The 23842-nt window shown below is 37.7% G+C and overlaps 1 protein-coding gene and 2 long non-coding RNA genes across 3 annotated transcripts; all 3 read right to left on the bottom strand.

Moving 5' to 3' along the window:
• Window positions 1-849: 849 nt before the first annotated feature.
• Window positions 850-1950, bottom strand: LOC116159234. Its single transcript, XR_004142921.1, has 4 exons — window positions 1668-1950; window positions 1452-1617; window positions 1236-1396; window positions 850-1190 (listed from the first exon to the last, which is right to left on the bottom strand). It is a non-coding gene; the product is annotated as an uncharacterized LOC116159234 (long non-coding RNA).
• An 8465-nt stretch (window positions 1951-10415) lies between these two features.
• On the bottom strand, window positions 10416-11527 carry LOC116163231. The gene is made up of 3 exons (XR_004143699.1): window positions 10891-11527; window positions 10678-10841; window positions 10416-10628 (listed from the first exon to the last, which is right to left on the bottom strand). It is a non-coding gene; the product is annotated as an uncharacterized LOC116163231 (long non-coding RNA).
• Window positions 11528-17327: 5800 nt separating this feature from the next.
• On the bottom strand, window positions 17328-23806 carry LOC116160220. The gene is made up of 4 exons (XM_031473369.1): window positions 22981-23806; window positions 20417-22921; window positions 17701-18248; window positions 17328-17414 (listed from the first exon to the last, which is right to left on the bottom strand). Exons 1-4 carry the CDS (start codon window positions 23804-23806, stop codon window positions 17328-17330), a joined length of 3966 nt encoding a protein of 1321 aa, XP_031329229.1.
• Window positions 23807-23842: the final 36 nt, after the last annotated feature.

Below are 23842 nucleotides of genomic sequence, written 5' to 3'. Positions count from 1 at the left end.
TAGCCAGTTTCGATTATTAGGTTAGTGCCCGGTTTCACAAACGACAATTAAGGCTAATTAACGATTATGGTTAATCGACGATTAAAAATATTAGAATGTTACCTATAGTCACCTTTGATTATACACTATTTTGTTTCCCATTCTAATATTTTATAATCTGTGATTAACCTTAATCATCTATTGTGAAACCCGACATAAATGTTGTAACAGGTCATTTTTATAGCAAAAAAGTTAGTAGGTGTTTATTTTTTGTTCGATAATATAAATACAATGATACATTTGTTTTTCAGTTGAACTGTATCTTCTGTTTTTTAAATATACGTAATTCTTGATGTCAAGATTGTACAACTGTATCTACTCTGTTTGGTAAGATGAGCGTAAAAGTAATTTTTATTTTTAATATTATTGTTTTGTTATAATTTAGATGTGTAAGCTGAAATTATCGGAGTCCAGTAAGTCTTCCAATAGATGGAAAAGAAAGAAATGCATAGAGGTATAGAAAATTTAATTATACAAAATAATGAATTGAAAAAATGAAGAAACAATATTAAATGATAATGAAGAATTAAATGAAATCAAAAAATATAGAAAAAAAATTAAACGAATGAAGTTGAAAAAAATGAAAATGAAATAGAAAAAAAAAGAACAGAACACTTAAAAACGTATATTTACCTTTTTTTTATAGGGTCCTTGCAAATAAGGACCCTATAATCGGTTGGCTGTAGGATGTATTGGAGCATTTTTTTAGTGATGGCAGGGTCCAAAGCTGTCCCCATGCCGGGAATCGTTGCAATTTTTTGTTGAAAATTCGTTGCGATAAACGGATCTATACAATTTTTTAAGCACTTGTATAGTGCTTGTATGCTTAGTGCTTCATTTGGTGCCATAAATAACAAAGCGAGTTTGATCCCATTTGGGCAAGGGAGGCAAATGTGGGAGTTCGTGGCGTTTGTTTTTGCCCATTCCCATAGATCAGGTTGTAAGGATTAAAAATTCAGTAATTTTATAATTCAGATTTCGTATAAAATCTTTTAAAAATTATGCGAATTTTGGACAAGAGAGGGCAGGAGCACTCCATATAAACATTTGACTGCGCAGATATCCCTGCCACTATCCTTACCCCACTACAACGGTAAGGTGTATATAAACAAGAGCACAGTCAAATGGAAAGCAGATCCCAGATCCTGCAACTATAAACGATCACCCGAGATCCACACCTGAATTATAATATTTACCATTGTTCTTTCTACCACCCTTCCAGATTCCGATTCAGCGTATGGTCGAGTATATCACCGTCGCTGCATCAACCCCGCAAATAACAACCCGATTCCATCTAATTGCTTCAGCGTATGGTCGAGTCTATCACCGTCGTTGTAGTCCTTCCGCAATCCCATTCCTGGACAACGTATGGTTTGAGTTAATCACTGTCGTTGTAGTGTATCCACCCTTACCGTAATCCATTCCTGTTAGCCCAACGTATGGTCGAGTTTATCACCGTCGTTGAAATTACCATTCTACCAGTACCTCGGCAACCCTGAGAACTCTCCCTTATTCAAATTCCGACCAGAACGTTTACGCTTCACGTAGACCTCCCTTCCTGCACGAGGAAAACACAACCTAAAACCCGCCCTGTATAATTACAATTTAAAGCTTGAGCGAATCATTACCATAGCTCCCAGGCAACACATCATTCATTGTAAATAATCTCATCTCATTTGTAAATAACTTCATCACACTAATTAACCAGATTTCTAGCAACTGCCGTAAACCTACAACCTCCGTTTGACAGTTGACAGCGCAGATCCGGCTGCGTCCACGATAGCGGTGTCCACGAGTCGAGGAAAGAGGATCAAGCGGAGGAGTGAAATACAACTAATGCTCATTGTTAAATACATAACAATTATAAATAAACATTGTCATATCCTTGTACTGTACTGTGTCTATGCAACCCGAGTCTACGACTGTCGACTACCCGAAACCCGCTACGTGCCCAATACATCCACCATACCAGGGGTAAACGTAGCGGGCGTTACAAGGTGTTCTAAAATATTGTACGTTATTTATCGTTTTGTAAATGTAAATTAGTAAGTTGTGTAAAGGTTAATTTAAGCTTAGAATAATATGTATATTATATACCGCGGGACTGAAGTAGTACTTTTAATCCGAGGTTAAAGTTTTATGGCTCGACCGAAGGGAGGGCCATAATTTACCTGAGGGATTAGGATCACTACTTCAGTCGCAAGGTATATACGATATTTTTCGTACTTCCGAAACTGAAACACTTAATATGTATGGAGTTAGAGAACGCGTTCTTTCAAAAAATCGCTGATTAACCAGTTACCATAGGAACGTTGCGTTGGTACGACAATCCCTATGCTATGGTAACAAAAATAATTTGGAAACTGTCATTGCTAGTGTCATAATTTTGGTGGTGGGTGACAAAGGTGTATTTGATATTGATAAAAAGCAGCCAAACTAGGTAATGAATTGATACCACCGAAATCCAAAAAACTATATGAGCAGCAGTACGATGAGTTTAAGAAGTAGTGCCGCATACAAAATGTGGAACAACCTACTGAAATTGCCTTGTTAGTCATTTCATCCTTCCGGGATTTCACTTATAATTACACAAGAGGTTTGTATTTTACCGAGTAAATTTGGGTTGTTAAGGTAATGAAAATCTGTTGCCTAGCAATTAGACGAGAAAAACTGTCAATTAATAAAAATGCGACACCGAAGGTGGAGCATTTTTAGGTTGACAGTTTTTCGAGTTAAATTGCTAAAAGGAAACAGATTTGAATTGCAACAACCCAAATTTACTCGGTTTAAATACAAACCTCGAGTGTAATTCGGCAGGACAATTTAATGAACAAGAAATTCACCAAACTAATCAATTATTGACAGACGTCAAACTAGTCGTATGGGAAAGGATAATGCGACAATTGCTTCAAAATGAATAAGTGAAAAAACCACTAGTGCATTTGTCGCTGTAAAAGTTGCAGGTAACTTTTGCCGCTGTCAAAGTGACAATTGCACTGCGGCTTATGCGATTTTTTATACATGAGTTGAATTGTCAACCAAATATAAATATGCACTAAGAAATTAACGAGCAGAATAAATCGAAATGATCGAAGTGGTATGGTGTACATCCCTAGGTAACCAGTTTATTTGTCAAAATTGAAATTAATAATTTCATAAAATTGTGCATGTGTCTGATGTAGTTTGCTAGCTTTGCACTTCCTTTATGACTTTATGAGCCAGGTATTTGCCGGTGGCCGAATGGTATGTCGAAGATTAAATTAAAGATTAAATGTAATGTAAGACTGTTAACATTGAACTGATTGTTTTTAAAAAGGCGTCGGTAAGTATTTTTGCTGTTCTGTTTTCAGATCGGTAAGTAATTTTGGCGTCGTCGTAATCATAGCAACTGGTAAATTCCACTTACTGTCATGGAAACACACATGGTAAATAGTCAGAAATGACCGATTGCGCAAAAAAGATGTTGAGAATGTAAAAGTGAAATTTGTTCCTATATTTTCATAAAATCTGAAATACTTCAAAAACCTGAATTTACGTAATGGTAAACCCTAATAAGGTTTGCCTTCTTTTTTATAGTAGAATCTGAAAATTACGTAATATACTGGGTGTTCCAATAAAAGAAACATAAATTTGATAGGCTTCGTGGTGCACATTGCGTAAGTAATTTTTAAATATGCCCCTAATAGACCTCTCTGTACCCCAAAGAAAAAACCAAGTATTTTAGTCACAATCTGTCATATACAGGGCTCTTTTTTGGAATTTATACGTATAATTGATACCTATACTTTTATCAATCTACTACATGTCTGTAAAGTTTCTTTACAAGAGCCTACTATATATTGCTTAGACCGAAATTAGTCGATTTAAGTACTAAACTTACTACAAAGTTGCTTACCTAGTTTGGGTGCTATATGACCATGAAGTTACTATTTTGAAATTGTCAATATAACTAGTTTTCAATTTATACCGGGTGTTTATATCTGTTTCACTTCTTGCACTGAAAGGCTTGCCATACCATTTACCTTGTGAGCCAAAACAATCACTTTTAGGGTGACTTATCCATCTTCTTAAGTTCAAAAGTTCTGACGCTTCTCAAAACATTGCAACTTGCAGCCCTTGAGTGATGCTTCCCACCCATTACCCGAATACAAATGCGACGACGAAGAAAATTAAAATGTACTCTTTGCATAACTACATGCCTCTAACTAAACACTACTCCGAATTGTTAAAATATAACTTTCGTGTAATCGAGTTTTATCAAGAGTACCTTTCATGTAGTCACAGATTACCTTACAATGTATTGAATAAATTGTTAAGCTACATTTTATACCCAAACCCCTTTGCTTCCCCTTCCATTGGAATAGAAATTGGAAATATGCAAAATCTAAAAAAGTTCTACACCCATGGACTGATGTTAACCATAATTTTATTCTACTATTATAATTATGGTTGTTTTTGCGGCATCTTTCAACCAAAAATATATAAGTAATTAAAAAAATTAAGAAATGCTGTATTATTATCAAATGCACTAAAAAGTAAAAAATGAATTTTTGGTTACTATACTGAAACAGTAAGCCAATTGAATTATGTTCCTCTATATAATCTTTTAACGGTTTACTTTTATATTGTAACAACCAAACGTTTATTTTTACTTTTTAGTGTAAAAACGATTTCAAAATTGTAACTTCAGCACCGTACAACGCCTAAAATTAACAACGTTCTAATCAGGTATGTATTTTTAAATGGGCAGACTTCGGTGTAAGAAGCATGTAGCAGGATTCTGTAAAGACCTTTTACATACATCCTGGACCTGCATTGCGCAAAGCATTGACATGCTTTTTATATAAAGGTATATGTTAGACTCTAAGGCCGAATTCGCTCAATGGCCGAAATTTTTACCCACAACACGTGAGCATAACAGTTTCACGGCGTTAGCGGTTGATATTGATTGGTGGTATTGATGCTATAGCAACCCTTAATCGACAAAGACCTATCGCCACATGCCGTTTTAGTCGCCAACGCCATGCGCCATTGTTTGCACTGTTTCTTAGATAATGTTGTGAGTAAATTTCAGCCACTGACCAAATTGGGTTTTTGAGTGTAACGTGTACAGAGTGTCCCACAAAGAGGTTTACTCATTTGATTTCATATAGCTGGGCCATTCTTGTACTAATCATTTTGAAACTTTACAACATTAATATAAGTTCGAAAAGTGTTCTGTAAAAATGTCAGCATTTTTCCATCCCCAGGACCAAAACCGCAGCATAATGAAAAATGCACAGGTTTTCTTCCTATTAAAACTACTTCTCTAGGTGGTAACCGATGTTTTTACGGCGTTGCAGTTTTAAAGTTCATATGGAGACTGTCGTACACATGACATACGATCAGCTTCAGAGCTATATACCCAAAGTTGGAGATCAAATCGCAGTTACTAACTTCTGCAGAAAGTACAGATTTACTGCTCCATCATGTTCTACGACAACTTTAAGCTTAATACAAAGATTGAAACGCGGAAACATTGGAGACGAACTAAACCTCTGTAAAGATGAGGCATCACCTGCGTCTAGTAAAACATGTCGTGGACGCCCTGTGCAGGATACCAGAAAGATTAAGCTGGGTTGGAAGTTCAACGGTAAGATGGTCAGAGAGATACGAGGTGGAGGTTGCCGAACTATTACCGCACACAAAACATCAACAAAGAAGGAACTGTTAGAAGAAGCTCTGAATCTGTTTTTCCCGAATGGAGTATCTAAATTTGGGTCGTTAAACAAATTCACTTATGACCTGCTAGACTATCAGGAAAACGCCATTGAGGAAAAACTTACAGTTGGTCATATGTACAATTCTTCAAAACTCACTAGCCCGCGGTTCTACCTTGTCACAAACAGTCTAAATTCCGACACAGCTGAAGCATCGACAGAAATGAATTGTATTGATCTTGATCATGATGCATCCCAAAGTATTCGTAAAAATGTACGTAAAAGAAGCAGAAGCAAAGCAATAGAAAACGAAGATGCCTGCTCTACGAGTAAATCTTCCAACATTTTGGACGAGTTCTTATCATTTGACCCCGAAACTGGCGGCGAACCGCAGTCACACTTTGGAACTATGGAGGAATTGGAACAACTGTTGCAGTCCAATCCGGAGAGCCCTTCCGACTCTGTGAGTTATACAGGGCGTGTTTCGACTTACGTCATTCATTTTAATGGTAGCACCTCAAAATAAGATTTTTGGTCAATATAGTTATGATTAAAAAGGAAATCCGGGGGCAAAAGGATGTACCTACCCACATTTTAGAACCAATGGAACGTTAATAATGTGGGGCCTGAAAGACGCTGGCGTTGCGCAATTTGCTGACCGGACGTTTCCACAAAAATTTGCTTATTTTGATTTGCATTATATGTCACTCAAATGAATGACGTACCTTGAGTTGGCAAACACTCTGTATAGTATAAGTAACTTATGTTCGCATACTAGGTTTTAATCTCAAAACTTTTAGGTACAGGACGCTACAAAAGTTCTTGTAGATGTAGATGAGCTGCTTTTTCAAAAAGACTTCGAAACAGCGATCAATAACAGCTTAGGAATTCATCAAGTCGAGCAAAGACCCATGTGGACCGGAACAGAAAATACATGCTCATCTCTGAAAGAAATACTCATGGAACTAAATAGCAAAATTAATACGGAGAAAATTTCGAAGTTCAACATTTACCGAGCTGATATATTTAATTGCTGCAATAGAGCACTGCGCAGAAAAATGTTTTCCCCTTTTAATAAAATAAGTGTATTGTTTAGCGATATTGAAGGAAACAGCGAAGGAGCAGTAGATGCAGGAGGGCCGATGCGTGAGATGTTCCGTCTTGTAATCGGCTACATCCAGAATAGCAGGATGTTTTTTGGTGAAGAAAAGAAATATTTAACGTTAGATGGGGAAGCTCTACAGAAAGAACACTATTTCGAAGTTGGACGATTACTTGCTTTAACATTAATTCATGGAGGACCGACTCCATCTTTTTCCTCAAAAAGTCTTTATTCTGCTGTGGTCGGTGATGGATTTTCAGAGACTGATATCACATTAAATGACGTCGAAAGTGAAATTCGAGAGAAGATTTTAAAAGTGGATGTAATCAATGACTTCCTGGCATTACAAAAATACGTAGACGATGAAGCGGTTTTTGCTATCGCTGGTTGGCCAATCATAAGGAAAATGGAGGACAAATTAGCGATGTTGAAAGGTAAGAACGTTTCATTTTTGGTATCTACGTATATCTATTATTTATTTAATAGAAATACCTGTAAATAAGGCCACTAACTTCATGAAGGAAATTAAGCTGTTCTCTACCAATACCCAGATGCCTAAACTGAATTTTTCGAAGGAGATTATTGCCTATGCCTTGTCAAATAATAGTTATTTATGCATCAAGGTTCACTAAGAAAAGGCGGTTTAACTTTAGTAGTTTACTAACTTTTTCTCCATTTTATTAAGGATCCTCAGGTCCTTTATAGTTTTGTATATTTTTCCGTCCTTTTGTCCGCACGTTTGCCTGTGTTTGCCACAACCGTTAGTTCTGGCGAGCACATGCATTTGGACCAAAACATGTCAAAGTCGTTATTCATGCACCAAGGTTATTGAGAAAAGGTTCAAGAGCATTATTTTGATGCCCAAAACATGAACTTTAATAATTTTTGGCGACCACATGTTTTTTGACGAAAACGTCAAAATCGTTATTCGTGCACCAAGACCGTTGGGAAAAAATTAGGGGCATTATTTCAATCCCCAAGAGACTAATTATATATATTTTGATCATAACATCTCAAAATCGTTATTTTGATGCTAAAGACATGAATTTGATGCATTTTTGGGGACCACATGTATTCCAAATTTTAAATCCTTTATAGACTATATAGATCGAAATTGCAAGGTTGAAATAAATGATCGTTGAGTAAATGACTGTAATACTGAGGATCCTTCGATATGCCGTTGTATTGGTTTATTTTGCTCAGGTATCAATAAAATGTTGTAGCTATGCACCGCGGATGTGACTTTTATCTCCACCCAATGGAAGGTTAAACACGGTGTATAACCGTGGTGGATAGGCACACCATTTTATGGATAAACAAAATTAAATATATAAACTTTTAATTTTCTTCCAACAATTAATATATTATAGTCCTTAGTTCCACATACAATTTGACGGCCTCATATGGATTGGTTACGATTCCGAGCAAATTATTTTCAGCGATTAGACATCTACACAATTCCATTACGGTTTCTGCGCAGGGGTGATTGTAAAATATACACTCTTGGTCCAAACATCGGATAACTTTTTCCGCTATGATTATTGACTGGTCTTCTACTCCAAATAAAAAAGGGGCTTCATACATAATCATGGGCTTACCAAGATACAATTTATTTCTCCTTGTCCCACGAATTCGGTGCGCATTCCACACTTTAACCACAGAATCCAGATCATCCTATAACAAATGTGTATGGATATAATTATAGATATACTGGGTGATTACTGGGAAACGCATGTTTTTCAACTTGGGCAATTCAGAACAAAAAATGTATTTATGAGTGGAAAAACAGTGTACACAATATGCAATTTCAAAATAAAGTAGGTATTTATATAGACTTACCTGTATAATTTTTAGGAAACAAAACTGTATAAGGGATTTATCAAGATGAGAACCGTTGAACATACGCTGCTCATCTAATATTTCAAACAGATTAATCCAAAATTGTGCATTTTGTTTTCTGAGATTGGACCACCAACATTCGATGCGCTGATTAGCAGTCTTTTCCCGTACATGAAAGGCGGTTTTAGAATTGTAGGCTCACCAAACACGTGCCGAAGAGCTATTTGGATAGATTCAACAGTGCCATTCTCAGTGCCCATATCAGCCCGAACTGTTTGTGGACTCAATCCTAAACGTCTCACTGCAGATATATAGTAGCCAGCAATCACCTTGGGATCACTGGAGGTGCGCCCTGCATGGAGCCAGATTATATAACGTGAAAAACCGTCAATTGCTCCATTTATGCAAATACCATAGCGCTTCAACTTGTCATATGAATCTATATGCCACCCATCGTTAGGCCCTGAATTTATGTAGCGTCTCCTCCGTAAACGTTTCCTTCGACGCATTTCCACTCCTTCTCGATCAAGTAACAACAATGCCTCCCTCACTGCGTGTCGAGTTACTACCAACCCATGCTGAATACATTTTAGATGCATCCATCGGTATCCATGGACCTGTCCGGACTTATCTAGCTGATCCTTAATAAAACTTAGCACATATCCAAACTCAGTATTATTCTTTCTTCTGTGTAATTGAAGTTTATGAAGTAAGTATACGTTTCAAGGTTCGAGGATGTAACACTGTCTTATGTACTATTTCTAGCATGGCAATAATCTCCTTTTGCTGGAGTCCGAGAAAAAAATAATTTTCAACTAACTTATTCCTACGGTCCATATCCATACCTATGCATACATCAAACAGAGGTCTCGTATCATTTATATACCATTACAAACCATTAGTAGGTATCTACATTTGAAATTCAAAATTCCAATACTCTCTTTCCTCTACGTTTATAACAAAAGTCGCAGGTAAAGTCTTCCGCCGTATCCCAACCGCTACATTCCTGGTGCGCCCATCTTCCACATACCACGCATCTGAACCAGAGCTCCTGGTTACGCCCAAATTCTCCACAAATTAAACACTCATTTTCATCATACATATTTTCATCGTCAAGCTCCACATCATCATCAACAACGTCTAACATATCAGTGTCCGACTTTTCAGTCTCGGTATCACTTTCCATCACTTTTTTAGATCTTTGTGTAACTTTCTTTGGCTTAAGCTTGCTTGCTTCTTTTTTTCCAGCTGCTTTTGCTGCTTTTGATTCTCTCTTTTTTTGATCTTCAAGGAGTTGAACCTTTATAGGGGTACTTGTTAGAATTTGCGAATGCTGTATTTTAGGACCACCTTTTTTAATATTTCTACGGACTTTTTTTGGAATAGGTGCTATATTTTCAATGCTCACAAATGCTGCACTTAGGTTTTTTTCACAATTTGTACCTGCCCAGATAGCACAAAGTGGTCCCATGGACTTACTATGGACGCCCGTGTATGTACGAATGGACATCCATTTTTGGTCCATTTGTGTACAATGGACATACAGTGGGCGTCCTGTCAGTGTACATTTGTCACAAAGGTGGATGCTCATAAGCATCCACAGATGCGAATCCATTGGAGGTCCACTATTGGGCGTCCATAAAGTAGCCAGAAATAGCCATTTGGATTAATTTGGTTTAATACTCAACAAAACATACAATATAAAAATACATATTTTAGAACAAAACATTGTCTCAAAACTTTTAAGTATAAAAAAACATACAATAAAAAGATACATATTTTAAACAAAAATCCTATCTAACAATACAAGTATAAAAAAGTATAAAAAGCTTAAATCGTTTACATACATTTTTCTTTTTTTGACCTTTCCATGCATCGACGTAGCCATTTAGCGATGTTCTGCTCAGCTTCTTGTTCGGTGCAACACGGAAAAATGTTCATAGCCACTTCTAAAAATAATTGGTTAAGAAAGAAGCATAATACGAGTATTTTGTATACTTTTGAGCAGTTCGTTTAGTTGTAAAGCATTAATTAAACTTCTGCTTCTTTTGGCGGCCATAATAGCTGTACTGTGAAGCAAATTTGTTTGTGATTAGCTTTTGTGTCGATCTATAAATTAAATCGTACACAGTTTTTCCTCCGGATGATGCAATTTCTTTTACCTAAAAAAACTGAGTAAAACATCTGATCCCAATGCTGGAATTGACTTACAGATCTATTCATTGCAACGTCTGAATGTAAGTAGTCCTCCAATTTTTTTAACTCATCGGCGCAATTCCACGTCCACCGAGTGTATGTATACTATTTTATTCACAATCTACCTTGTAATATAACAAATTCCATATTTAATTGGATTAGGATACACTTCACTTCTTCCATAATTTTAATGGTAGGCTTTGCATATAAAAAATTGAAAAACTGTTGACATTTTCAGTTCCCTTTTGTGCAGGCGGTGCATTATTTTAAATAAAAATGTCATCAGATAGTGATTGTAGTGTTTTGGAAAGCACCCCACCTGAACTTAGAGCGGCTGCCGCAAAATTGTCAAGTAATTTGTTGCCGATAAAGAGTAAGTCCCGATATGAAAAAACATATGTCAGTTACAAGAATTGGTGCGCTCAAAAAGGAGCAAAGAATTTTTATTCCGAAAACGTGGTATTGGCTTACTTTAGTGAAGTTGGGGAAAGTAAAAAACCTAGTACATTATGGTCAACATATTCCATATTGAAAAGTACTCTTAACATTAAACATCAAGTTGACATCTCGAAGTTCGCTAAATTGATAGCATACTTGAAAAGGAAAAATGTTGGCTATGTCCCAAAAAAGTCATGTGTTTTTACAAAACAAAATATCGATGACTTTTTAAAAAATGCTGCAAATGACTTCCCAGAAGGTAAGCATAACTGACGGTTAATATCTTGCATTTTTACTTCTATGCGTATAATATTTTAGGTTGCATTAATCATTGGCGTTTCTGGTGCCTGTAGAAGCGATGAATTGTTTAAGCTGAAAATATCCGATATTAGCATTTCTGATAAGATCGTTGTTGCCATACCTGATACTAAAACATACAAATCTCGAGCATTTGTAATCATGAATGCTAGTTGGATCGACATTGTTAAACAATATACAGGGTGACAATTTGAAAACTTACCACCCCCCATATCTTAGTAAATAAACGAGATATTTAAAAAAATCAAAATCCGTTTCGGTAATTCGGAGGGGGAATCACAATGACATAGTTGGCGACGCACCCCCTCCAACCCCCTGCGCCCCAGCCACCCCAACTTTTAAATCTTAAATAGTGACCCCCCATGTGTGATACGTCGTTGGAAAGCTCTGAAAAAATGCTTTCCAACCATACCAAATAGCATTACATTTAGGTTAGTAATTATCGTGCAAATAAAAAAATAAGCTAATATGATACATTTGAAATCTGTCGTATTTAAAACGCAACCGGCGAACATTGACGAACTAAGACAGAAAATAATTCAAGAATGTCGAAATATTGCAAAACCAACATTGGAAAGGTTCGACAAGAGTTTGAGAATAGATTATAACTGGCGATCAAAAATGAGTTGCTGTCGAGTCGGCTTTGGAAGTTCAAGTTAAATACGATTTTCCATGTTTATTTTTTGATTTGCACGATAATTACTAACCTAAATGTAATGCTATTTGGTATGGTTGGAAAGCATTTTTTCAGAGCTTTCCAACGACGTATCACACATGGGGGGTCACTGTTTAAGATTTAAAAGTTGGGGTGGCTGGGGCGCAGGGGGTTGGAGGGGGTGCGTCGCCAACTATGTCATTGTGATTCCCCCTCCGAATTACCGAAACGGATTTTGATTTTTTTAAATATCTCGTTTATTTACTAAGATATGGGGGGTGGTAAGTTTTCAAATTGTCACCCTGTATAAATTTAAGGAAACACGTGAATAGTGAAAGGCTTTTCTTTCAAGTACGGCTTGGGAAAGTAGTCAATCAATCCTATGGCCATAACTCAATAGCCAAATTTCCCCAATTAATTGCTACCTATTTGCAATTGGAAGATCCAAAGGGTTTCACTGGACACTGTTTTCGCAGAACAGCTGCAACCTTGTTGGCTAATTCTGGAGGAGATGTTCTGCAACTAAAGAGATTGGGCGGATGGAAATCAAGTACTGTGGCTGAAGGTTATGTTGACAGCTCTTTAGATGGTCAAGTGAAAATCGCTGATATGTTGTCCACCAACAATTCGATTCCAATTCCTTGCAACAGCACTTCATACTCCCATATTGATCCATCAACTGCATCAGAAAACACAGAAGAAAACGTTTTAACTGTAAATGCTACAAATCCAGTTACAATGTTAACAAACACTAAAAGTCCTAAGAAAACTGTGTCTTACGCTTCAAATCAAGAATTTCAATTTTCTAATCAGAAATTGCAGCAAGGTTTGTCCTTAAATATTAGAGGCTATGATGATCAGGCAACATTTAATTTTCATTTTCATTACTCTAATTCCACCAACGACAATGAAAAACATTGAGCGAATTAGTTGCTAAACTTGAATTTATGCGGTTCAGTAAAATGTGTATAGTTATTATCAAAATAAAAAGTAGTTTGTTGTCGTTTTATTTAAATTGTCATCCAAATAAACGCAGAAGTACGAATGGAGACTACCTCAAGAGCAATCTATTTGAAAATCAATCGCAATCACAAAACACCAGCGTGAGCTTAATACTGAAATCAAGTCGGCATTGGCGTGCAGGTTGGGAAGTACCGTCAACCGGGGTTATATCGGATCGCCGGGGTTATATCGGACGACATGGTACGAATTCAATTCGCGCGCGCTACACCTGTTAGTTGACAGTTAGTTCGATGCAGAAAAATATCCCTAGATTGCCACTTAACCTCCGAATGTGACAAATGTCACAGAATAAGACCTTCACAGAACAGAAACATAAATGGCGCTAAATTGTCACTGATTACAGCGTTTCCCGTGGTTGTACGGAGAACTATTTATCGCAGACTCAAATATTTTTTTGCAAAACCTGTAATTTTGCTCGTTACAGGAAATATTTTTACCGTCGATTTTATACGTACCTTAGACCATATAGTACATGGACTGCTAATTGTAACTAAAATATGGTCAAGGACACCGCCTGGGTATGTGAGTTTCAGGGTAAACGAGTCTGTCCGAAGTTGTCCGATTAGACACGATTTGAGACTGTCAACCTATAAATTAACAAACGTCAATTAATTAATCGCCTAGATATCCCAAAAAAAGCAGACTTATTCTTATTTGAGGACGTATAGTAAATAATGAAGAGTATTTAAAGCTTCCCGTACTACGCGGTTACTATAAAGCTGCTCTTTAAGCGATCCTAGTGGTGTTTACACGACTTTAGTTTACCCTGAGATTCACATACCCACGACTACAGTGCCCTCTATTCGTGACCATCCATTTTGTATTGAAAGCATAGGGCGAATAGCAGTCCATGTACTATATGGTCTAAGATACGTACACATGGTTTTACACGTCAATTTTGACTTTTGAAAGATTTAAAATATGAACAAGTTATGTGACCGTAAAAAGTGTTGTGTGGCGGATTGTAACAATAAAATATCAAAAAGGCATCGTTTCCCACATTTTGAAACAGATTGTTTTGTGCTTGAAACGCGAAGAGGGTTGAAATGTGCTGTTATTTCTTTTCTATTTATACAAGGTAAGTAACGGGTACAAATTGACGCAGAATTATTACCAACTGTACCTATAGGCGCAAAAGGGTGTAGACTTGAGTTTTATATTTATATAGATGTAGATACTTATATTGTAATTCGTTTTAGATAATTCAACAACTTCCACCCTCGCTTCTCAAGTATAACCAGTAAGCACCAGGATCAAGTTAACATTTGTTGTCAAAAACTTGTGTGACAATTTGCTGAAACGGTTTGATCACCTCTTGGAACAAAAAATTTAGTTCTAAAGATATTTTTTAACAAAAATTTGTAGTCCAAACAGCAATTCAAACCAAATATTTCGAAGGACAACTCGTTACGTAAGGATCTTTTTGCAAAGTGTCAACTTCTACAAAGCGTAAGTTGCACTCACTTCTGAGTTTTATGTGTAATTTGTAAACATGTAATTTAAGATGTCTGTGTTAAATAATGTAATGTGATTGTATCTAAATACACTTGCAATTTAACAACGGTGTATTCTTTATCGATATTTGTGATTTAGATCGAATTGGGGAAATTACTTCATGGATTTAGAAGCTGGTCACCAGATGGCGCTACTCTGATTTGATGCTTTAGTTCACAGTACACCCACCAGGGTCCGCCAAAATACCATACAAATTTGTAACATTGCTGTTTCTATTCTGAGAAGGCCGTATTCTGTGACAAATGTTTCCCGCTCGATTGACATTCAAGGTAAGCTCACAAAAAATTAAATTCAAGTATCACATTTTTCACTAAAATTGAGTCAGTAAAATAGTGTCCTCTGGACCGCCAATCCTATGGGTCATAGCTACTTGTTGTAATGGGATTAATATTTGTTTACAGTCTTATGAAAATTCCCATAACCTCAAAATGACCTTAACGTTTTTCCTTTTCGCATAAAATCGAAATGAATCGAAAACGGTTTTTTCAGGGGTAATATCGGACATGCCGCGTAAGCACGTTCATAAGCTCGGAACGCCCTATCGGCGGAACTATTTGCAAGACAATATGGAAAAAGCGTTGTTGGCTGTGGTAAATCATCACTACTCATTTAAGCAGGCAGCGGATATGTATGCAAATACAACAGATATATACAGGGGAGAACATTCTGATAAACTTGGGAGGCCCCCTGTTCTGTCTGTGATTGAAGAACGATGGTTAGTCGATGCCATGACAACCGCAGGAAAATTCGGTTATCCTTTTGAGAAGACAATAAAAGACTTCGTTAGCAATTATTTAAACAATAAGGGCGTAGCTATACCATTCTTTGACGACAATAGACCTGGTGATGACTGGATTGAGCACTTTATGGGGCGGCACAACGAACTTTCACTGCGCAATTGCGAAAACATTAAAAGAGTGAAAGCGGAGGTGACAGAAAATACCATAAACGCATATTTTGAGCACTTGAGCGAGACAGTCGAGGGAGTACCGCCCGAAAATATAGTTAATATGGACGAAACCAATCTAACAGATGATCCAGGCAAAAAGCTAGTTTTTATTCCTCGTGGGGAAAAGCACGCACGAAGAATAATGGATTTTTCTAAAATGTCAACGTCTGTCATGTTCGCTGCGGCTGGAGATGGAACTTGTTTACCTCCATATGTTGTATACAAGAGTATAAACCTCTATCCCGAATGGCTAGAAGGTGGTCCTGAAAACACGCAATACAACAGAACACAAAGTGGGTGGTTTGATACAGCATGTTTTGAGGACTGGTTTTTCAAAACCGCACTTCCCTATCTGCGACGAAAGGAGGGCAAGAAAGTCCTGATTTGCGACAACCTAGCAAGCCATCTTTCCTACAGGATCATCAAAAGTTGTGGAGAAAACGACATTCACTTTGTATTCTTGCCAAAGAATTCCACCCACTTATGCCAGCCTCTTGACGTTGCAGTATTTGGACCACTCAAACGGGTGTGGCGAGAAGTTCTGACAGAATGGAAACGCAATCATAAGGGAGTCGTCCCGAAATCCGTCTTTCCTTCACTGTTGAAGAAACTTCTAGAAAAATCGAAGAGCTCTATGCCGAATAATATAATGTCTGGTTTCCGAGCGACGGGCATAATCCCATTCGATCCCGAACAAGTTATGAAGAGGGTTCGGAGACGACCAGAAGGTGGCACACAAGATGAAATGAGAGCGTCGTTCGCAGAAGTGATGAGCACGATTGTTGCTCCTTTGGAGCAAACCACGACAAGACCCAAGCGCAAGTCGAAGATTAACGTGCCAGCTGGCAAATCTGTAGGTCTTGAAGGCTTAAGCGAATTAAATGGTAGTAGTACACCAAATGCATTTACCTCTCAAGAAGATGTCAATAATAATAACACTGGAAACATTCCTATATGTCATGAAAATGCCAATAGTGACATTTCAGACCATGTGATCTCAACAAAAAGTGATAGTAGTAACTGTGAGGCTGATGACAATACTGATGAAGAAGATTATACGTCGGAAGTACCGAACGTTGAACTTCCAATCACCTGTGAGACATTACAAGAAGGCTGTTTTGCTTTAATTAGATTTTTATACAATGAAGGGACGAAGAAAGAAACGACCAAAGAATTCGTCGCACAAATTGAAAAAATTACAAAAAGTTATATTGAAGTTAATTGCCTTAGATTCTACAAAACACATAAAGATGCCTTTGTTTTTCCCGACGTTGAAGACAAGAGTAAAATCAAACTTCAACAAATCCGCAGTATCTTAAGTGCACCTAAAATCCATCGCGGCGTTCATGTGTTTGAAGGTCTGGAGTTATAGAGTTAAGAGAGTAAATAGTGTAGAATGTTATTTTCCTTTTATATTGTTGTTCTATATTTTTGTTTTCATTTGAAGTTCATTTTATACATTCCTTTTATAAATAACTAGTGAGCCCGTGGGCTACGCCCCACGTGGCGTAGCAAGGGTCCAAGGGAAAATAGGGAAATCTTTTGTTTGACACATTACACGGCCTCATTGAAAAGTGTATCACTTCCTCTGTCGTTCTGAAGGTTGATGGCGGTGGGGTTCATATTGACATAAGATGTGGGCTTAAAAACACCAACATCGACATGTCAAAAACATGAAATAATACACATTAGACTATTATTCTTTTTGCTTTATTGCAACTAAATTGAGAACGGCATACAATTAACATTAATACACAATAGTTGTATTCCATTGTTTGCTTTATTGCAACGCTCTTTCATAAACAATATTTTTTTTTGTTTTGGCATGTGTGAAGATGAATAATGAAGACGGTTTACCAACACGTGAGCATCCAACGTATAATTGTCCATGTGAGAAACATGGTGGTTCAAGATGTAATCCACATACTTGAAGCGATTGCCCTTGAGATTTATTGATGGTCATAGCAAATGCCAGTCGGACGGGAAATTGTATTCGCTTAAATTCGAAAGGCATATCTGATGGAATAATTGGTATACGTGGAATCAATACGTTTTCGCCTTTGTATTTGCCAGATAATATAGTTGCTTCAATGATGTTGTTCAGCAATTGTTTTACAGCCAGTCTTGTTCCATTACAAAGCCTTGGTTGATGTAAATTGCGTAACAGAATGATTGGCACACCAATTTTTAATTGCAGAATATGAGGAGGAGTTCCAGGTAAATCAAGTGAATTTAAAAATTCTATTGGATAATTTACAGCTTCATCTGGATCCATAACGCAATCAATAGATTTGTAGATGTTGGTTTGGCCACTAAGCTTGTTTTGAATCTCAATATTAATATCACTTACGTCTTTGTTTTTAGCTGCCAATATAGCGCGATCGCTTAACCATTGATGATTTGTATAATTATCTACAATGTTGGGATACACACTTGCAATTAACTCCTCTTGTGATTCAGTAGTAACACAAAAATCTGCAGGCAATGTTATTAATCCTGTTGTATTGTCCGTAGCACATTTTCCATTTCCAACGTCCAATAATTGGCTTGCAAATGAATTGGCTGATGCATCATTTTGTAACTGTACGCGCATATTTACAGTAAGCGATATAGTCCAGTCAATAGAGACCTAAATAGGGGAGTTTAGTCAAAAATTTGGTGTCCAAGAGGTTATGACTGATTCTTATGTATTTTGTGGCGTAGATTCCGAATTTTTAATCTCCCACCAACCTTAGGGGGTGGGAACCCCCCCAAAAATGCAAAAAACCCCAAAATTTCGGTCCAAAATTCAGAATTTTGGAAAAATCTCGCTAAATTTAGATTTTTGGCCCAAAGTACCTTAGTTCAAAATTAAAGTACACAAAATTTTCAGGAAAAGTGCTATATACACTTTTGGTCTAGGACCAACGGGGGCGGAGATAAGAGGGGGTCAAAAAAGGGTACTTTGTTGGAAAACGTGAAAAAAACTGAATTTCTCTGAATAACTCGCTAAATGTTGGTTTTAGAGAAAAAACTCAAAGGACCAAAATGAAAGTAGACGAAAAATTACTTCGGAAAGTGCACGTGTGCGGAGCCGATGAAGGGGGGGAGGAGGGGGAGGGGGCGAGCGCAAAACCTCTCTTCCTGGCGCCGCGCGACGGCACTGGCATAAGGCGCTATACGCGCAGTTTCGGGTATCTCTGGCGGCCTCGGTCCCGGTCATAACGGATGCTTCTTTGTCCTTATTTTAGAAAGGGGCCTCTGGCTTCCCCCTCCCTCTTGTTGGTCGTTTGTATGCTTTTTGTGTCCTCTGGAAACCAGTTCAAGATCCTTCTTCAGTGCGTCTGTGTTGTCGCGTCGTGCGCATCACGCTATATTGCTCCGTGCTTATTTACAATTTTTCGCCTGAGCCAGTAGAGGTTGAGTTTTTATTTAAAGATGGCCTAAAAAAGTGCGAAAGTAACGTTTCTTGCTGTCCGCCATGCAAATCAGAATTTCAGACAAATACTACAATCTCCCCCAAAAATTGTAACTCGAGCACTAAATAAACAAGTATAAATTGTGCACAACTCCTGTGCAGATAAAGCGCATTTTTTTTAACCGAAATAGCTTTTGTATGGACATCACCAATGGATATATTTCTTGCAGACGTTTCAATCGCCCTTTGATAGTACCCTCTTCCGACAATCCGTTCTTGAGGTATAAGGTAATATACCCGATCACGATAAGAGGTCGAGGAGGAGGGCTATGGTTGGTAGAAATTAATTCCTTGCGTTGAGACCTTTCATTAGAGTACCATGAAGGATAAAACTAGTTTCACTCTCTCCCCTCGAGAGTATATGCAAGCGAACAAACTCAAAACGCACAGGCGCGCGAGCACGATATTACAGAAAATTTCGGTAAAAACAACAAACTTTTAACCGAAAAATAGTAAATAAGCAGGGAGCAATATAGCGTGATGCGCACGACGCGACTACAAAGACGCACTGAAGAGGGATCTTGAACTGGTTTCCAGAGGACACAAAAAGCATACAAACGACCAACAAGAGGGAGGGGGAAGCCAGAGGCCCCTTTCTAAAATAAGGACAAAGAAGCATCCGTTATGACCGGGACCGAGGCCGCCAGAGATACCCGAAACTGCGCGTATAGCGCCTTATGCCAGTGCCGTCGCGCGGCGCCAGGAAGAGAGGTTTTGCGCTCGCCCCCTCCCCCTCCTCCCCCCCTTCATCGGCTCCGCACACGTGCACTTTCCGAAGTAATTTTTCGTCTACTTTCATTTTGGTCCTTTGAGTTTTTTCTCTAAAACCAACATTTAGCGAGTTATTCAGAGAAATTCAGTTTTTTTCACGTTTTCCAACAAAGTACCCTTTTTTGACCCCCCTCTTATCTCCGCCCCCGTTGGTCCTAGACCAAAAGTGTATATATCACTTTTCCTGCAAATTTTGTGTACTTTAATTTTGAACTAAGGTACTTTGGGCCAAAAATCTAAATTTAGCGAGATTTTTCCAAAATTCTGAATTTTGGGCCGAAATTTTGGGGTTTTTTGCATTTTTGGGGGGGTTCCCACCCCCTAAGGTTGGTGGGAGATTAAAAATTCGGAATCTACGCCAAAAAATACATAAGAATCAGTCATAACCTCTTGGACACCAAATTTTTGACTAAACTTTTCTCTATTGACTGGACTAATAGTTTGTGAAACAATCGCCACAAATGAGATGATTTTAAACATGCGTTTAATTGATCTGCTGGAGTTGATCGTGCGATGACTGGTAAAGTTTGTCTAAAATCACCTGCTAATAATATAATCGCATTTCCAAATGGCTGTTGGTTGGTGCGCAAATCTCGCAAGGTTCGATCCAGTGCCTCTAAAGACTTTTTGTGTGCCATTGTGCATTCATCCCATATAATAATCTTGCATTGTTGAAGAACCTTTGCCATTGCGGATGTTTTCGAAATATTACATGTTGGTGTTTCTGTTAGTTGCATGTTTAATGGCAATTTTAATGCAGAATGTGCCGTTCTTCCACCATCTAACAAAGTGGCTGCAATTCCAGAAGACGCTATTGCCAACGCGATATTGCCGTTTGATCGTACTGTGGCCAAAATCAACGCAATTAAATATGTTTTTCCAGTACCTCCGGGAGCATCTAGGAAATACAATTCACCGTTGTTCTCATTGATGGCTTGCATAATAGTGTTGTAGACGTGCGTTTGCTGCTGATTCATGTTTGTTATGTTGTCTTGAACAAATGTATGTAATGCATTGGTATCGTACTGTGTTTCACGTTGTATTTCACGATTGCAAACTTCTGTAATGGTTCGATTTGGTGATGGCAGTCCCAATTGATTAAGGAGTTTATTCGCCATCATCAAACACATGTCTTCAATGTAAATTAATGATTGATTATACATCTCCGCAGTGTATTGTAATTCTGTGTGTTCACTTGCATTACGTGCTTGATGTAAAATGTCATCTGTCATGGCGTCTTTATGTTGTTCCCACAGTTGTACAGGTCTTGATGGAAAGCATGTTGATATTATAATTGCGAATAATGCTGTAAGTGATGCTTCGTGAAGGGAATTGTCCCAATGTTCATCGTTTTGAAGTAAATGTAAGTGTTGACAGGCGTCACGATATGATTCGCACAATACGCCATTTACAGTTCTTAAACTGTGAAATGATGTGGGGCCACGCACAGTAATCAGCAGCAAACGTAAATAATAGCATTCAGCCATGTTTGGATGTACAGTGTATAATCGACCCAAGGCATCACTTGAAAATAACTGTGGGTGGCCAGTTACTGGTTTACCTTGTTTCCGACGTTCAAATGTTTTTCTGGTAGCATTCCACGTGAAATAACGTGGAACTTCTGAGTACAATAACGTTCCAGCAAAGTCATCAGTTTGGCACAATGCAAAAAAAGCAGTCAATGTTGTTGCTGGTGGTTGTGCTGCTCGCTCGAAAACATTTTCTGTGGTAAAATATACTCGTTGTCCATTTTCTAAATGAACAGCCAAATGTACCACAGTTGGATATCTTTCGTGAATTGGAAATGCAAATATGCGCCATATTGCTTCGTTGCTGCTGATATATCTGCCAAGCTGATATTGTCGGATTTCATCTAGATTATTTTCAGGTGCCACTCCGAAAATGGCCATGTCACTGCCTTTGTTGACATATTTACAAATATATTTGATGGACTTCACAGAATTACAATATTCTACATTTATATGTGCTTTATAGATTTTGGATAATAATGGCGAATATGGCACTATCCAACGATTATCAATCTCAACGTCATTGTTGCGTACTTTCACCATTATTGATTTACCATTGTCATGTGTTGAACGACGGCGATATAGTGGATATCCATCGTTACCTGTTATTGTTTCTGGAATGAATTGTTTTGGATATCGTTTAGAGCACTTGCCATCAATCATACATGGTGAATGTAAATTAAGAGCACCACATGGGCCATGTATCATATTCTTTGTAATTATTTGGAATAGTTCAGAATCAATTGCAGAATCCGGTATTTCAGCACAAATAATACCATCAACTTCGTTTGGTTGAATTTTATCCATACACCAAATGAGAATATGCGCATGTGGCAATCCTCTCTTCTGCCATTCAATTGAATACATCCAGCATCGAACTGAACCAAACACGTTGTACTTGACAATTAAACCCATTAATGATTTTAGTTTTTGCTTAAATACTCGTGCCGTGATGTCATGACGATCAGTGTGCGATTGTCCGGGCAACAAACATTGTTTAATTTCATTCCAGGTCGGATTGCAGGTAAATGTGATGAATAAATCCGGACGACCATAATGCCGAACGTATGACATTGCATCTTGTGCATATTCATGCATGTGACGTGGACTGCCTGTATAGGTCGATGGTAGAATTGTGATGCGACCAACGTTATTTGCATTTCCATCCGTATTAATTGCATCACGTAGATGAATGTATTCCTCCGATCTTAATTGTCGTTGGTTGAGTCGAATGAATAACAGCCGCTCTGTCTCTATTTTTGCGTACATGTCCACTACATATTGATGGAACAATTGCCGACACTTCAGAATATGATTGTCTCCATTCTCTCGAATCATTAATCTGTACGCATAATAATTCATGCAACTAATTTTTTTGGTTGTTTCCGTACCTGTAATAGTGTCATATAGTTAGATTATCTTTAAATTACTTACAAAACACATTACTTACCGGTTGTTGGATTTATCATTTTCAAATGAAAATGATATCCATCATCTCCCTGCCAAAACAGTATTGGATATTGAAGTGCGTCATAGGAACGATGTGTTTCAGAGACACGTTGCAATGTATCATTTCGCCGATGCAAAACAATATCCCTAGCTTCAAATTGATCACCACCAATGACAATTGCTATCTCATTTATTGTTGGTGCATTAAATCGTCTTGAATGTTCACCTCCAGGTGTTTTGTCAGCTCTTATAACTATTTTGTGATTGTCGGACGGCATTCGGTCTATTGCAGTTTTAAATAATTTTACCAATTGATTGTGCTGATCGAGTAAGATTTGTAATGACTCTACAATTTGACGGCGTATCCCAGAAGTAATGGCACATCTAGTGTTGACCTCATCATCCGAACTGCCAAGAAAATATATCTGTAGAAATTTGTGTTGTTCATCAGATATCGGCAATAATGAACCTACAGTGTGATATATTTGACCTTGCACTTTGAATGTTGGCATGAAGTGATCAGTAATTATTTTATCTGCACCAAATGACGTCATTTGGAAGCAACTGTTGTACTTCCGAATATTAGTGAGAAAATGTTTTGATTGAGAAGTAGTTCCAGATACTAATGTTAGTAACGGTTCCGGTGCTTGTTGTAAGGGTGTTAATTTTACTTGTCCATTAACGCAACACAACCCGGGCGCTTCCGTTTCGTATTTCAATGCTTGACAATGGGCACACACTTTATCCATATTACCAATATCAATGTTGCGATGCGAGTTATAATCAATTGTTGGATCATAGTCGAATGCAAGCCGTAGAAATGTCATTCGATTAGTGGCACGTGTTGCTGATCTTACTCGTCG

This window comes from Photinus pyralis, unplaced genomic scaffold (genome assembly GCF_008802855.1).
Source record: "Photinus pyralis isolate 1611_PpyrPB1 unplaced genomic scaffold, Ppyr1.3 Ppyr1.4_LG1, whole genome shotgun sequence".
In the NCBI taxonomy this organism is placed as follows: domain Eukaryota; kingdom Metazoa; phylum Arthropoda; class Insecta; order Coleoptera; family Lampyridae; genus Photinus; species Photinus pyralis.
Note: the sequence above shows the minus strand (reverse complement) of the source record. Positions and strands in the feature narration are given on the sequence as shown.

Excerpts from the sequence above, each read along its gene's own strand:
- LOC116160220 (XM_031473369.1), bottom strand. The coding sequence starts at position 23,806 with ATGACATTTCTACGGCTTGCATTCGACTATGATCCAACAATTGATTAT. Across the intron at positions 22,922-22,980 it reads AATGATAAATCCAACAACCG|GTACGGAAACAACCAAAAAA; the intron begins GTAAGTAATGTG and ends ACACTATTACAG. Across the intron at positions 18,249-20,416 it reads AGTCCAGTCAATAGAGAAAA|ATTTTTGTGTTACTACTGAA; the intron begins GTTTAGTCAAAA and ends CATTGCCTGCAG.